The 17214-nt window shown below is 37.7% G+C and overlaps 1 protein-coding gene across 1 annotated transcript in view; it reads right to left on the reverse strand.

The window, feature by feature from the left end:
• DYNC2H1 (dynein cytoplasmic 2 heavy chain 1) overlaps positions 1-17214 on the reverse strand; it is a 330703-nt gene that overhangs the window by 293729 nt on the left and 19760 nt on the right. Inside the window, exons 7-18 of the mRNA XM_063430335.1 lie at positions 16248-16379; positions 16054-16167; positions 14344-14455; positions 13844-13968; positions 10619-10794; positions 9884-10079; positions 7344-7439; positions 5254-5415; positions 2160-2258; positions 1835-1974; positions 1449-1677; positions 570-697 (exon numbers count right to left, since the gene is read on the reverse strand). Coding sequence (XP_063286405.1) covers positions 570-697; positions 1449-1677; positions 1835-1974; positions 2160-2258; positions 5254-5415; positions 7344-7439; positions 9884-10079; positions 10619-10794; positions 13844-13968; positions 14344-14455; positions 16054-16167; positions 16248-16379 — 1709 coding nt within the window. The remainder of the gene's footprint in view (positions 1-569; positions 698-1448; positions 1678-1834; positions 1975-2159; positions 2259-5253; positions 5416-7343; positions 7440-9883; positions 10080-10618; positions 10795-13843; positions 13969-14343; positions 14456-16053; positions 16168-16247; positions 16380-17214) is intronic.

Genomic DNA, 17214 nt, shown 5'->3' on the forward strand with positions numbered 1-17214 from the left:
TAGTGGCTCCCATAGTGAATAATTGGGAGACATACGCCACTAGCTTTAGCTGGGGCTAGTCTGAAATGTTCTCTCAGTTAAAAGTTACTACTTGCTAACAGCAGAGACAGTCATTTTAGCAAATGGCCGGTAAAAAGTAGGAACAACAATGTGAATCAAGCCAATATTTGTAGTCTTTACTGTTATATCAAACAAAAATGGGTAACAAAGCCGTAACATACGCTTGTTTGCAACATGGTAAGAGTAAATATAAACATATAGAGCACTATGCAGTGGTTTTCATGGCAGATCCATTTTAAGGAAATCTTTTTATTCACACCTATTGTGGATGGGAGGCCATTTAAATAGGGAAAATATTAACTTTTGTAAAAGCTAGTGCACATCATTATGCATGATGGGATAAAACGGAATTAAAATGTATGTATATACTTAATCCCACATCTCACGTGACATATTGAAGAGTGATTTCACAAATAAAAAAATGAATAATATCTATAGGAACAATACATTTATACTTATCTCATATAATAATATATTGTATATTATTTTGGTAGAGCACATTAAATCACCTTGGAAGACGTTCTGCCTCTTTTCCTCTCACTTTCAATGCTTTGAAGTTCTTCTCCCAATCATTAACATTACATAAGTGTTTTTCCATCAAGGAGTCAATATCAACTTGACCAATCACAATCCAATCCTAGAAGTGATGAAAACATTATAAAAGAAATAAAGAATGCACGTTCATTCATAAATTTACTAGCAATTCTAGACGGGTGGGTTTTTTGTTAATTCATCTTGGGTAGTTTTTTGTTGTTTTAACAGTGAATAGGTTTGCCCTCTGAGCCCACCTTTCAGTTCCTTTTTCTGAATTTGCAATGATTTTGTTTTTGCTCATACAACACAGGTACATACATCATCACAAAGCAACTCAAAAGATTTTATGGGTTGCATTTCAATTTATAGCTTTCATAAGTAAAATGTGGATATATGAACTTAAATTTCCAGAAAGTCCAGCATAATCCATAAAGTGCTACTGTAAAGGGATTTATTAGATACACTTTGCACAAGCCAAGAAAACACCCTTGTTTACTGGCCACTTCCTGTTCTAGAGTGTTAACTGCAGGACATGTGAAGCCAGCAAATTTATTGCAAATGCAGTAATGTCAAATGAGGGTATCTTTTATTATTCTGTATTGGTTGCTTTTCTATGTACTTCATTAAAAAGAATGGGTCAATTCTAGCATGAAATGCCCATTTAAGCAAACAGCTGTATCCATCAGTTTGTATCATGACATTAAAATGTAAGTGCACTCCAAAATCCCAGTTCTGAAATTACTCAAATCATATGGAGTGTATATATGTATATATCGGGTTACATACACTGTATCTTTAAACTATTCTACAGTTCTAAATAACAGAAAAAAAAGCCATTGTCATGCACGACAAACCTTAAATTGATCCATGGTGGCAGATAACCTTCGGAACAAATCCTCTGCTTTACTGAAAACCGTGATGAAGCCATTTGCATTCCTCTCAGACATAAAAGAATAGATTGGTTCTTCGCCAGGCTCGCTCAGGCCCTTAAACTGGTTTGGAATAGAAATGAACCTCTTCATGTCTCGATAATACTTGGCACGGATTTCTTCGAAAGGAGGTTTAAACTGCAATCTCCCCTGTCTTTAAAACAATACATTTAAAAAAACGTGTGTGCACTGTAGATAGATCGCAATAGACAGAGAGACACATTGTATACTTTTTATTAAACATAATAATTTTGTTTTCATTTTACTTATTTGGCATCTACGACCATTCTACAAAACTGAAAAACACCTACTTAAATGTTAAATCGATGTTGAATTCTGGTAGATTTTCATTAAGTGCTTCCAAGCCCATTTGATATTGATGTTCTAAAGCTTTGTAGATCTGATGATTCCAGTGCTGTCGCCATGCCTTCATATCACTAGAACGGAATCCCTAAAGTAAAATAAACAGACCTTATTACAGCCGAAGGTAAAGTCATCGTTCTTGTTTATTTGCTTTTGTACTGGATCAATATTTGATATATTGTACGTGTGCCTTAATACATAAACTCATGAGTGCATGTAAGCAGAGAGATAATCGTTAGGAAACAAGTTTAATGATAAACAGACTTGTCCTACCTGGTATTCAAGGTTGAAGAACACACTTCGCATCTCCTGAAGGCCATCCTTCCATCTCTGCTGTTGTCGAAGTAAGTCAATATTCATAAGAGCAACAACCTATGCAAATGATAAGCTCATGTAAGTACATACTAAGATATGAGAATAAACAATATATATAATATTTATTTCTCGGGATCTAATGGGAGAACTAGTGACCTTGGTTATTTTCAAGGAACATAAAAAAATAAGCAAAATATATTAAATAAAACAAGATCTCATTTAGAATAATGGTCATTTTTTTCAAGGTACTTCATTGTGTTAGTAAGAAAAATACCTCCAATGAACGAAAAGGTTTTTGAGCACAAATTACAAATCTTCTGCAGAATGTAACACATTTTTTGCATTTAAATAAAGATTTCCTTCCCATCTACCATTTCATATCGTACACACATTATACAACCCCCCTCTTTTTCTGAGCTCACTCCTTCCTGTATCAATATAACTTTACCCCTACTACATCAATCTCTAATTTTTATACCAAATCCCTCTCTACCCATTTCATATCCAAACACCTCCCTTACGTTCTCTATGTAGCATTTTTCTGCAAACTGCATTTGTGATGCTAAACTGCTTTCTATGCCGATATCAGAACTGCCATCCTGATCACAATTCCAAAAACCTCACACCAACCAACATTTTTTCCCTCCACACAAACAATACCGGCACAACCACAATCCATATCACCAACCACAAGACAAATATCGAAAAGCTTCATATAGAGAATCCAATACACACGCCCGACCCTCCTATTACTACAATGTACCTAGCCCCATTGAAAAACACAGATCACCTAAACCAAAAAAAACAAAGTTTATTCACCAAAAAAAGAAATACTTAAACTACCCACAATCCCCTATCACCACCAAAATAGGTATCAATTGCTATCATTGGACTCTGAAATTGATACTGATGAACATTTTTTAGATCTTCAGACTCACTCCAACACATGTGCACCCACACCTTATCCTTTAAGAGCAAAGAAAAGGAACTTAAGTTTAGAGGAAAACGAAGTGGTAGAAGAACACAAGAGAGAAAGACAAAAAAGGCTAGAAAGACAATAACAAAGTATGTGGCATTTGTTACCTATCCCATAAAGTTTTAACTGCTGCTCAGATATCAGTTTTAAACAAGGGTCTTAAATTTGCCCCCACTAAATATTTTAATTATTTTGAAGCTTTTATAGACGTAAACAAGTTCGCACGAAAAGCCACTCTTAAAAGATTTTTTAATGGAAAAGATTCTCAAACTAACACTCCCTCTTCTACTTCCCTCCCTATATACCATGAAAATACCATGTCTCATTTTAAGTCCGCCCCTCTGGTCATGTTCGAAAAACTAGTACTAAAAGACTTTGAAAAAATCAAGTACAATAAACACGACCCTCACAACCTTACACCAACAGAAAGGACTGCCATTAAAAAACTTCAAGATGATGAAAGTATAGTGATTAAGCCAGCAGGCAAAAGGGTCAGTAGAAAAAAAGGGTCTGGTCATTTTATCCAGTGATATGTATACAAAAGAAGCCTACAGACAGTTAAATGACACCAATGTATGAAAAATTATTATCAGATCCCATACCTAGAATACAAAATGTTTTGTCTCCCTTTTTAAAGAAAGGTGCAGATTTTAACATTTGAAACAAACATGAAACTAATTACCAGAATATAAAGTATGCCAAAAATTCCCAAAAACAAAAAGAATTCACAAGGGAGACAAAACGTATCAGGCATTGGCTCCATCTTATGTAATCTGTCTCAATACATAGACACCCTCCTCCAACCCTCTTAAGATTTGTAAAATGTTTTATTTGGCAACCCAATTTTCTTCTAGTCACCTGTGATGTCCAGTTATTATTTACGATAATCCCACATGATATAGGGTGTCTATATCTCAGAAATGTAAATTTACTTTATTTTAGAAGGTATAGATATCAATTAAAAATATATATTTTTTTAGTTTTTTCAATTGCTTTTATCTTCAAAGAAGAGGCAACGCCATGGGGACTAGGTTTGCCCCCAGCTATGCTAACCTCTTTATAGCAGATTGGGAATCCACTGACATCTGGGGTGAGCATGCCTGGCGGGCCAACCTATTCATCTACTCTTGGTCGCCAACTGATGCTGGATGTCCTCATGCTATGCATGGGGACTTCCAACATCGCCCAAAACCCCATCTGAAAGCATTGAATAATGCTTTCCTGTGGAGAAATCCTAACGTGAGCACGGTGCTAGCTCAGGTCCGCCTTCTCTCCTCCCCCGTCGATGTCAGCCAGCAGGGGGAGGAGAGAATGCAGACCCGAGCCAGCACCAAGGGACATCGGCGCTGGACCTAGGGGGGAGAAGGGGTGAAGCTTGACAGAGGGGGAAGCTATGGTGCCAGGAAAACGAGTTTGTTTTCATGGCACTACAGTTTCCCTTTAACATGGTCCAGTCATGTTTTTTTTTCCCTTCTAGTTTTACTTCCTTTATGGCCCCTGCATCCTAATGGTTTTACATGCCTCATATTTATTATCGTTTTATTTCTTGTGCTGGATCTCAACAGATCACAAACTGACCCTAAACAGTCCCTTGCTTAAGCTCTACCCATTGTGAAGTTCTGCCAGCTTGACTGCTATACATAAAGATAAGTTGTTTATGCTTTTCTTTATGTATTTTATGACATACAGGAAGCAATATAGAAGCAGATTTTGTAAACTCACATTTTGTTGACAGAGCCGCTTTAAGGAATACATTGAGAATGTGTTTGTGAATGCTGCAGCATCCTCTAGACTGGTTTTCAGGTGACATCGGAGAAAGTGATCCGGCAGGGTGAAACACAAAGCTCTCAACATACACATGGTTATTTACTAAGGTGAGAATTCAAAGTAATTTCAAAGTGAAGCTCAAATTTAATTGAAATCAATAAATTCTTTAGTAAATAACCCTGATACGCAGGCAATAAAACAAATCAAATTATATTTTTCATTTAAAAGAATAAATGCTAATATATACTTTCACTGGGTTTTAATCCCTGTTCTATGCATTGTTGCTTTTTTTTTTTTTTATCAAAGTACCTTTTCACAGAAATCAGTGTGTTTCTTTCGAAGCTTCCGGTTCTCAGTGGACAGTTGCTCAGCTGAATGTTGGAGCTTTTCAATATAGTCTTGAAGATCCTTAGGATTGTCCCATGTAATGCTAATTTTCTGCCCAGTTTCATCAGTGCTAGTTCTGTAATTCTACCAGGGTTTAAAAAAAATTAAAAAAAATCTGTGGCTCAGACAAATAAAGATTATAATGGACATTGATAAAACAGAGAAATCTAAGCAACTGGCCAGTCTAGACCAAAAAATGAACTGGGACATTCCTATACTATAACCCCATCCTTATAAACTTCTAGTGATAATGAATAGTTTTCTGGAAAAAGCAATATTCAGGAATATAATCGTTAACATGTGGGCAAACATCTCGTTGATCCACTGAAGAAAGAAAAAAAAAAAAAGTACAATAACGCCACTTTGGAATCAAAAACTATTTTTTCCTTGTTATGGCACAATTGGAGATTACTATAAATTGATTATTTCACCTATTTGTGGAACAGAAGCAGAAACCGATATGGGTTAAAGGCTGAATGAAGTTGAATCAGTGACTTTTTTAAAAATCTATATTAATAGGCAACTATAGAACTACGTATTTCAAAATTGGAGACATGATGCAGTCTAGCAGGAACGGCAACATTAAAAAGAAAATTCTAGGCACTATAACATTTCATCTCATAAAAGTTATAGTGCATTGTGTCTTGGACCCATCTCTCCATGGAGTATTAAACCGTTTTTGAATAGAAGGAATGTGCCAGGGGACTCCAGGCCCTATAACCAAAACACTTTGATGGGATGTAGTGGTCATAGTGCCTAGAGCGTCCATTTAAAGACTTTTTTTTTTTTTAATTCTTTATTTTTGTGGTGCAGAAAGATATGACAGCGCTTATGTGGTACCCCAACGGCATTCCACATGAGTATCAACATCAGTAATAACAGTGGGGTACATGGAATACTTGCACCTTTTTATATAATAATGCAGGATTGAATTCGCTTAACATTGACTAGTTGCGAGGGAGTAAGTGCGCAAACTTTGTACTGAATAGATGCGCAGGTTCAGTATTTCCATGTCGCGCAAATTAAACTAAAGTAATAGAAACACGCTTACACCGTAAATGATAAATTGCTTGCATAAAGGGTGATTAGAGATAGCTTAGGTAATATGATTAACTAGAAGATTGTAAAGTATCTTAAACAGTTTAAACAATGCTTAACGTTGTTTACAGTGGCCTTAGTGTTATACATATTGATGAGCGCATACAGTTTAAGCTTTGCCACTGTATTTTGTATGAAACATGCTTAAGTTGCATTTAAAGACTTTTGAAGGTAAACTTTAGGCAAGTATGCATTTCAAGAGAATTTAATATAGATTCCAGATGCACAGTTTATGCAGAAAATGCCAAAACCTCCTGTAACACAGTATTCAAATTTCCCTGAAGCCCAGAAAGATGAAGAGAAACTAGAAATCAAATTTGTACATTTCCACGGTTTTCTTGGAAATGCTTGTGATTATCATGGACTAAGGGTAAGAAAGGATGTCCCTGGCCAGTTCATTAATTCAAAGATGGCACTCGTCTGCTGCATGGCTGGTAGGGAGATCAAAGATCTCTCTAATGTCCACTCTACTATTCAAGGTTAGCCATATCTCAGCCACCAACGCGAACTCCATAGGTCCCATTGGGATGAGCTCTTCCAAACACCGGGACCCAGTTACCCCGGCATGTACAATCAAACACACAAAGAACGAAAAGCACTGTAACGTATGTCTCAAGCTCAGACCTATGCACCCAGCCTAGTGTGAATTGTATCCGCTTAGTTATATATTTCTACACTGTTATGCGTATTTCACGTATGTCAAGATATCTAAAATCAATTAAGAATGCCAAGTCCCAGACACTTCCTGATCAGTTTAAAATCTGCAGATACTGGGCATTGGTGAGAATTATTTGTTTTTATTTTTTACATATTAACTCCAGAATACATGAAACTCCAGTTCCGGCCTGGAATACATGTGCATGCTAAATGTTAACTAGTGACACGACGTGTCTAGAAATGGGGAACACATTTACCTTAATGATCTGTTCAAATGCCAGTGCCGACTTTAACATCATTGGGCGCTGACTTGGAATCATTTGCTGATCAATCGTATTGTAGAAATGTGCAACCTGAAAATATAAATAAAAGGCACACATACACTAAATTATTTAAACACCAGACAATGCCTAATGTATTGGCAGCTACACTAAAACTTCACCCATTGCCACTGTATATCACATTTTATTGCGGTACAGAACATAAATGAACAGCAGAGATCAATTCATGTTAATTTATATTAAATCAAAGTTAATTAGGAAGTTAAAGTCACTTTTATTTGAGATTAAAGTTTTTTTTTTAGTAAAATACTTAACCAGACCCACCCAGAGTAACAAAATAAAATATTTATGTATGTATATTGACTAGCACTCAATCACTTGAACAGTCAAACTACTAAATAGAGAAGAATACCAAGAACAGAAACTGGCAATGCCAAGTATTGATTCTGTTGGTTCGGCCACTTGGCTTCGTAGAGCTAAAAGCTGCAAATTTACTGATCTATTATACCCAGAATGATGCCAAGATCCAGCATGTGTTAGCAATGGGGAACATAACCAAAAAAAAGTATCTTGCTAAGATTCAGAATTCCATACCCCATATCACTCAATTCCTTTTTCCTAGGTAACAGATTCCAAGCCCCACATTACTCAATTCCTGCATTCTATACCCAACAGTACTAAATACCTGAATGCTATAGCCCATATCACTCAATCCCTGCATTCCATATCACATATCACTCAATTCCTGAATTCCATACCCAATATCACTCAATCAATGCTGCATTCCATACCCAATATCACTCAATAACTGCATTCCATACCCAATATCACCCAATTCCTGCATTCCATACCCCATATCACTCAATCCCTGCATTCCATACCCATCACTCAATTACTGCATTCCATACCCCATATCACCCAATACCTGCATCCCATATCCCATATCACTCAATCTCTGCATTCCATACCCAATATCACTCAATACCTGCATTTTATACCCATTACTCAATAACTGCATTCCATACCCCATATCACTCAATCCCTGCATTCCATACCCATCACTCAATTACTGCATTCCATACCCCATATCACCCAATACCTGCATCCCATATCCCATATCACTCAATCTCTGCATTCCATACCCAATATCACTCAATACCTGCATTTTATACCCATTACTCAATAACTGCATTCCATACCCCATATCACTCAATCCCTGCATTCCATACCCAATACCATGCAATACCTGCATTCTATACCCCATATCATTCAATTCCTGCTTTCCATACTCTGATCATGCCATTCCTGGATTCCATATGCAATATCAGTCAATTCTTGCATTCCATATCCCCATATCACTCAATTCCGGCATTATATATATCCCCATATCACTCAATTCCTGCATTATATATATCCCCATATCACTCAATTCCTTAATTCTATACCCAATATCACTCAATCCCTGCATTCCAAACCCAATATCACTCAATCCCTGCATTCCATACCCAATATCACTTAATCCCTGCATCCCATACACAATATCACTCAATTACTACATTCCATACCCCATATCACTCAATTACTACATTCCATACCCCATATCACTCAATTACTACATTCCATACCCCATATCACTCAATTACTACATTCCATACCCCATATCACTCAATCCCTGTATTCCATACCCCATATCATTCAATCCCTGCATTCCATAACCCATATCACTTAATCCCTGCATTCCATACCCCAGATCACTCAATCCCTGCATTCCATACCCCAGATCACTCAATCCCTGCATTCCATACCCCAGATCACTCAATCCCTGCATCCCATACTCCAGATCACTCAATCCCTGCATCCCATACCCCAGACCAACCAATCCCTGCATTCCATACCCCAGACCACTCAATCCCTGCATTCCATACCCCAGACCACTCAATCCCTGCATTCCATACCCCAGACCACTCAATCCCTGCATTCCATACCCCAGACCACTCAATCCCTGCATTCCATACCCCAGATCACTCAATCCCTGCATCCCATACCCCAGATCACTCAATCCCTGCATCCCATACCCCAGATCACTCAATCCCTGCATTCCATACCCCAGATCACTCAATCCCTGCATCCCATACCCCAAATCACTCAATCCCTGCATTCCATACCCAGATCACTCAATCCCTGCATCCCATACCCCAGATCACTCAATCCCTGCATTCCATACCCCAGACCACTCAATTCCTTTTTCCTCTGTTACTGATATGGCTGACTTGCGAGATTTATTGCAATGGTAAATTTTAATTAGATTTGTATTAAATGCCCTTTAACCATTTGGCCCCTTCCAACCTGTCAATCAAATCCTTGGTATTAGACCTGAGTGCTGGCAGCAAACAGAGTCTAACGCTGTGATATATAACAATTATGACTAATGTATCTACGGTAATAAAATTCCATAATGGCCAGCAAAGAGTGCAAATTAAAATAATACAATTATTAATAAATAAAATAATACAGACCTGTTTAAGGATGACTGCTTGCTTGTAGAACTGATGTGCAGTTTTTGCAAGCTGTTGGATCTTAGCAGGAACAACTAACCCAAGTGCAGACAGTTGTCTGACTTCTCGCAGTAGAACAACCAGACGATCGGAATAGTGTATTTTCAGAGCCCCACTGGAGCTGTCAAATTCTACAGCAAGACTTTTAGGCTGTAGGCTGGTTATAAAGAAAAGGAAAATCAGAATTACAATAATTAAATATGTTGTCATCAACCAGTGATGTAGTTTGCAAATGAGCAGCAGCAATATAAATGCCATATACACAGGACTCAAAGTGTCCACTCATCCATTAGCCACTGCTGAGTGAAGATTGGGAGCACCATGGACCCACTGCTGCCGGTGTTTGAATGCACCATATGAGGGTTTCTGAATTCCATATTCCAATACCTGTTCTTTAGCTATTATGGGTTTCTGCTGGTGTTACCAGTTGTTTCATGATTTTATCATCACAATCAAGGAGACATACACCAAACAAAGGACTTGACTTACTTCTCGGCTGACGCCATCACCTTTGTGCCATTGCAAAAGTGAAATTGCTACTTCTTTGAGACCAATAAACTAATGGTCTAAACGTTACATTTAGTGAATTACAGTAGCTGGAAGGTGGATTTTCCTAATTGACGCTATTTATTAGACAGTTTTTCCACACTTCTTAAGAAAAGACTGAATAATGTATTCTAAAAACATTTTACGAACCATAATCCTGATTTCGGATCAGACAGACTTGACTGGACTTCTCTTGCCCATTCACCAAACTGTTCCTGCTCATACACTTTGAACTGTTCTAGAAGGTCTTCAGCGCGTTGATGGAAAGACAGAAACTCGGATAAGTCTGAAAGAAGGGCTTCTCCTATCTTCATTGCATCCTCCACCTTAAACACAAGCAACCAATTAATAAATCGTCGCAGTCAGGAATAGACAGATGTTTCTTTTTATATATATTTTCATGTATTTATTTATTTTACTAGGTATTCTAAAACCATCCCAAGGAAAACAACAAAGGTCAGCAAAATGCAAATTCAATGTGAATTCAATGTGAATTATTTGACCTGGAAAAATGAATCTTAAGTCAGCTACTCTGACCTTATATTTGAAATGAATTTAGATTTTTCACTTTGATGAATAACCCTGATCTTATCATTATGAGGCAATGATGACCCTGAGAAAATAGTTGTTCATCTAATCAGGTGTATCCTAAGAGCATAAGAGCTTTTTTCACAAGATTTTCACTATATTGCATAATTACTTTGGCATCAGCAGGCATCAGAGTGAGCCGCAACCAATAGTGAAGTTTATTGGATCAATGAACAAAACCAAAAAGAATGTTTTGGCTTCAAGCCTGAATCCAGATACACGATTAAGGCTTGAGGCACAAACATTATATTTTGTTCATCGATCCAACAAACTTCGTCATTGATTGCACCTTTACTTTGGGCTATTGCTATAAGGACTGCGGATACTTCCCATGGTGCTCCAGTGATACAGGTAGCAGCTAAGATTGATTCACCTGTGTGCAACGTCACTATTGAACTCTGCCCACTACAGTGTGCTGTAGTTGTCATGGTGCCAGGAGTGCAGACACACTTCCCATTGTAAGGAGCCTCTGGGCGTCGCTCCATGCCTCTACTAACTCATCCTAAGAACCGGAAGCTCTTAAGTAAGAGCTTCAATTAGCTCTTCTGAGCTAAGCCCTGCATTGGGGCTAGCACATTGGCTGAGAGCGTCTCCTGATCGTTCTCAGCCAATGAGCTAAGCGCTGCACCACCAGGCCTGGCTCAGAAGGCACCAGCACAGTGGGCTGTAGTGGTTATGGTTCTTTGAGTGTTTCATAAAATGTGCTAGTACTCTCTTTCAAGATAAACCTGATATTTGATGTTATCAATGTAAAAATTGCTGCTGCTTGTTGCTTTTTGCTCAGTAGTACTTGAGCTGCCATAACTAGCTTTCAGCAAAGGAGAAGAAAAATGTAATGATGAGAAATATCCTATGACTGATTAAGAAGCTTATAGATAACAAACACTATGGATTTGTAAAATATGAAGAAGTGTATAGAGCAGCAGCAGTTATTTAAAGCTCTAAAATCAATATAGAATAAACCCATTATGTAATATATGGTAGTTATTTTCATTCCTAAAATCCATAGCATATGTTTTCAAAGTGTAATGATCTATGAAATGAAGGACTGTAAAAAGTGTCTGGTCCTTTCTATCCTCAAGATAAATAATTACAGCAGATAAACAATTTTAAAAATCAGCCTTGACCACAAAGCATCCTATTAGAAGCAAAGAGAACCAGAAATCCTGCTCATTAACATCAAAGGGATTTCAAAACGCTCATGGTTAGAGAAAGCTTCATCCACATTACATGCAAGGAGAGGGTAAAGCTATAAAAAGCAGGAAGACCTGTAGCTACACCAGAAGAGCACTGTATGAATACATTAAATACAGAAAATGCAAAGCACCATAGCTTCAGGAGGTAGTATTGCTTAATGAGTTTCACTTTGATCAAACTGCAATCCCTTTGAGCTAGAAATGTGTTTAGTATTATTACATCACTTGTGGGGTGAGGTGTTTAACTTTTTATTTTATTCTTTATGCCAAAAAAAGAAAACTAAATGTATAAAAATTGTTTTAGTTCTGTTGCTGTTCATTCCACACTATGCAGCTTTACCACTATACACACTATGCAGCTTTACCACCATACACACTATGCAGCTTTACCACCATACACACTATGCAGCGTTACCACTATACACACTATGCAGCGTTACCACTATACACACTATGCAGCTTTACCACTATACACACTATGCAGCGTTACCACTATACACACTATGCAGCTTTACCACTATACACACTATGCAGCTTTACCACCATACACACTATGCAGCTTTACCACCATACACACTATGCAGCTTTACCACCATACACACTATGCAGCTTTACCACCATACACACTATGCAGCGTTACCACTATACACACTATGCAGCGTTACCACTATACACACTATGCAGCTTTACCACTATACACACTATGCAGCTTTACCACTATACACACTATGCAGCTTTACCACTATACACACTATGCAGCTTTACCACTATACACACTATGCAGCTTTACCACTATACAAACTGATTTCCTTCACATTGTTTTTGTTAAACTTGTACTTTACATTGCTTTGCAATATGCACATATGAACTTGTTTTTTTGAGGCAACAATATTTAAAGGGACACTATAGTCACCAGAACAACTACAGCTTATTGTATTTGTTCTGGTGAATATATTTATTACCTTCAGGCTTTTTGCAATAAACACTGTCTTTTCAGAGAAAATGCAGTGTTTACATTACAGCCTAGTGATGACTTCACTGGCCACTGGCCACTCCTCAAATGGCTGCTAGAGGTGCTTCCTTGGACAGTACTGCACAGTGTAACTGACATTCAGTATCTCCTCCCTCTGCATGCAGACATAGAACTTTCCTCATAGAGATGCATTGATCCAATTCATCTCTATGAGGAGATACTGATTGGCCAGGGCTGTGTTTGAATTGTGCTGGCTCTGCCTCTTTCGCAGTCTTAGGCAAGTCTTAGGAATACATGTTTGTGTTCTTAACACTATTGTGTTCCTTTAAGAAAGTTAAATTTGCCTTACCCACCACTCCAATGCAGGTCCTTAACAAGTACAGAAACAAACTTCTGCATCAGAGTTCTGGCATGTCCCTCTGCCTCATAGAGAGTGACAGTAAACAGTCAACCCCTACCCACACTGTGCAGGTGCCTGAGCAGCTCACTCTGTATAGTGCTGTTGAATGGTAAGCATGGAGATAGACATAGATCACTGATAATGGCATTAGTTAAGGATCATATGAATGGACTGCACACAACTCTACTGTGTCACACATCAGGTAAATATATAGTTACCTTTAGGTGTAGTTGGCGAACCCACACAATGTTATTTACGACTTCAGGAAGATTCCTGCCTGTGAGGGGCCCAGAGGAATCCCCTGGAGAACCATGGCAACGGCTTTCAAAGTCCACATTGCAACCTGCATAAAACAGTGGTTATTGAACAAAGGCTTTAAAGCCATGGCTAATACATTCACATGTAAGAGGACAGAACGCAAACAGAATGGCCGCTTTATAAAATAAGGGAGCACTTCAAAAACCTGGAGGGCTTTAGGGGACTAGTATGCCTTTAAATCTTGTATATTTGAAAAGAACAGATGATGACGCCCATCAGCAAGACTCACAAATCCTATAAAGTTAATGAATTATACACATAACTCTAATAATGGCTTTTGCTTATTCATTTTTACATTTTATTTTACACCGACACATTATAGAGATATCAAAAATGTGTAAACAAAATCAATCGCAATTAAAAAAAAAACATGCAAATAATCTGCTATGGCACAAATTACCGTTGATGCAGTCCACCAGCCTTGCCAGCAGAATTTCCCTTTCCAGGAAAAGTTGTTTCTTTATGCTTGCTCGTTTTACCAGATCTTGATGCTTTTGAAAAGCTTGAAGAAGCTTGAGAACATAAAAAATATCAACAGTTTAAATAACAAAGCACAAACATATCCTTACTGGTAGACAAAATACATACAGAAGATGGTTACAGATTGCCATGAACAAGAAGCCAGCAGCAGTAGCATGTGTAATGTCAATGGCCCCCCAACCTAACATATTGATACACTGAAACACTTACAGACGTATTCATTAAACTCTGAATTGTGACTAAATAAAATCCAAATGGCAAAATAGATGACTGTAAACATTCGCCAACGTGGCTAGACAGAGTTTGACAATTTTTTGTCAAACTTTTGCCATTCGGTTCTCAATTCACCACAATTCAGTCTAAGCCAATCCAATGCTTTCCAATGTAAAAGCATTGTGATTGGCTCAGATCAACACTTCTGATGATGTCAGCCAAGCAGGCAGATCAGATCATTCTGGGGTCAAGAGGGATTTTTTTTCCTAGTTTGTTGCAAAATTGTAAGTACTTCAAACTGTTTCCCCCCCCCCCTTCTTTTGGATCAACAGCAAAAACCAAATGTGAGGAAGGTTGAACTTGATGGACACATGTCTATTTTCAACCTATGTAACTACAAATGTGTTCTCATTGTAAAAAAGGGACATGAAGGGAAATTATTTGTTGACGGCAAAGTATGCAATTACCTCATGTTTTTAGGCCTTAAGCCATGTATATTATTAAGAAATCTTGCACTAGACTTCAGATCTCATGAAAGTTATTTAACTGGTAAATAAGCCTTGACAGACAATTTCTGCACTTGTTTAAAAAAACAATACAATAATGGGGAAAAAAATATTCTCAGGGGGACTGATCAGAGTGCATCATACAATCATAGGAACAAACTAGATTTCTAAACTGAAAAAAAAAAAAAAAAATAAGAAAAAACTGATTGAATGTTCGCCGTTCTTCTCCAGTATATTATGGCTTTCTTATGTCATAAGGGCTAACAGGTAGCTAACAATATTTCATTGTTTATGGTAATCATGCCATGAGAAGCATGGATCTGAGCTTATTATGGAACCAACACAAGTAATGACGTTGATTAAAAGAGGAGCCTATTCCAGTCTGCAGTGCCCCTTTAAGAGTAGATAGTCAAAGCTCTTAACCAGTCCATCTTTATGCCCCTTGACTGTTCACAGTGAGGTGGCAACTGGAACTGGTACAATCCTTTAAAAGGACGAACAAACCCACTAATGCTACAGATAGAGGCCAGTGTTTTCTTCGAGTAGGACGACTAGCTATGGGATTTATAGAAAAGGCAAATAATTGATACTGAGTGGGGAGGGACAATGCTGACTGCAGAGCAGAAGAGGGGGATATTAAAATTAGAAACAGGCTGTGGGGAGAAAATTGTCTCTGGGACAGGGTAAAGAGGAGTGTATAAACTAGGGAAAAGAAGAAATTGGGATATCAGCTTAGGCTTATGGTAAAGATGGCAGGTATCAACTGAGGAGAAAAACGCAAAAATTAACTAAGCAGAGGGAATATCAACGGAAAATTATCTGAGGACTCAAGAATGGGATCTAAAGTAGTAGCCAGTTAGTTTGGGAAAATCAACAGTGAGATGATGGAAGCAATAAATAAAAGAACATACTTGTTGTGGACTATCTTGCATTTCTGAAAAATAAGTCTTCAATTTGCTGGCTATTTTTTGTTCTGCTGGTTCAATGATTCTTTCATACTGTGAAACAGCTGCTCTCCACAAGGGCTGAAAAGGGATTGAAATCATGTTTAGATTCAAGCTGTGACTTCTCAAAAGAAGTAGACAAGTTAAGAGCACTGTCTTACCTCAGTATACGGGTTATAATGAACAGGATTCAAACCAGTGAAAGGTTCAAACAGTTTAACATTGCGTACTTGGTCTTCATTATTGGGCAAAAAATAGTCTAGTTTTTCTTGAACCATTCTTATATTGTATATCTGAAAAGAACAAAAACAGATTATTTAATGTTTTACATTTTCTGGACATACATATTTTAAATGCTATTTACACAAGTGGTGGAATTTAGACTATAAGTCAAACTGAATGTGCTACGTTATACAATGGATAGAGTATATATAATGCAAACACATTAACTGTGGTTCATGACTATTGTCCATTTTGAGGACATCTAAAATAGAAAAGTAACCAGCATATAATAGTAACAACATGTTGGGTTCTTGGGAATGGACCTTTACAGTGTTATTCATTTAATTGTGAATGTTGGGAATGCACCAGGGAATTTTACATTTTGGGTCCAAACAAACTGTGTCGGAACCAGCCTCGCCACTGGGCATTGGAGAAGACTGATTGCCAGCCTCCTGCCCTGTGACTATGACCCCATGTTAAAATGCTTGATTTTCCCCTGCAAAGAACCAAAAGCCGGGTCATTCTGTACTTTCCCTATGTGAGCAGTGTTACACCAGATAGCTATGCCATGGAGCCCATTCATATAACGAAAGACTATGTGAAAGACTTTGGCTCCATGGCAATTGAACTGTATGTATGTGATCTGAGCGCCATTCAGTCATAATGTGCGCTCAGATCTAAGTTATCTGGAATGTACCTGTTTTATGCAATAGCTGCACAGTTATATATTTTTATGTATTTTATTGTATTTTGCTACCATGTGGCTAATGGAGTTTTGCCTCTGTCCTTGGAGTAATTGGATTACTTCCCAATTATCTCCAAGATAGAAGACTCTGTGGAACTGGTTTTGGGCAGAAAAGCCATGCTTCATTTGGTCAAATAGGACTTTCCCTTAACTTTTTTTTT

The sequence above is a fragment of the Pelobates fuscus genome, chromosome 1, assembly GCF_036172605.1.
Source record: "Pelobates fuscus isolate aPelFus1 chromosome 1, aPelFus1.pri, whole genome shotgun sequence".
Lineage (NCBI taxonomy): Eukaryota > Metazoa > Chordata > Amphibia > Anura > Pelobatidae > Pelobates > Pelobates fuscus.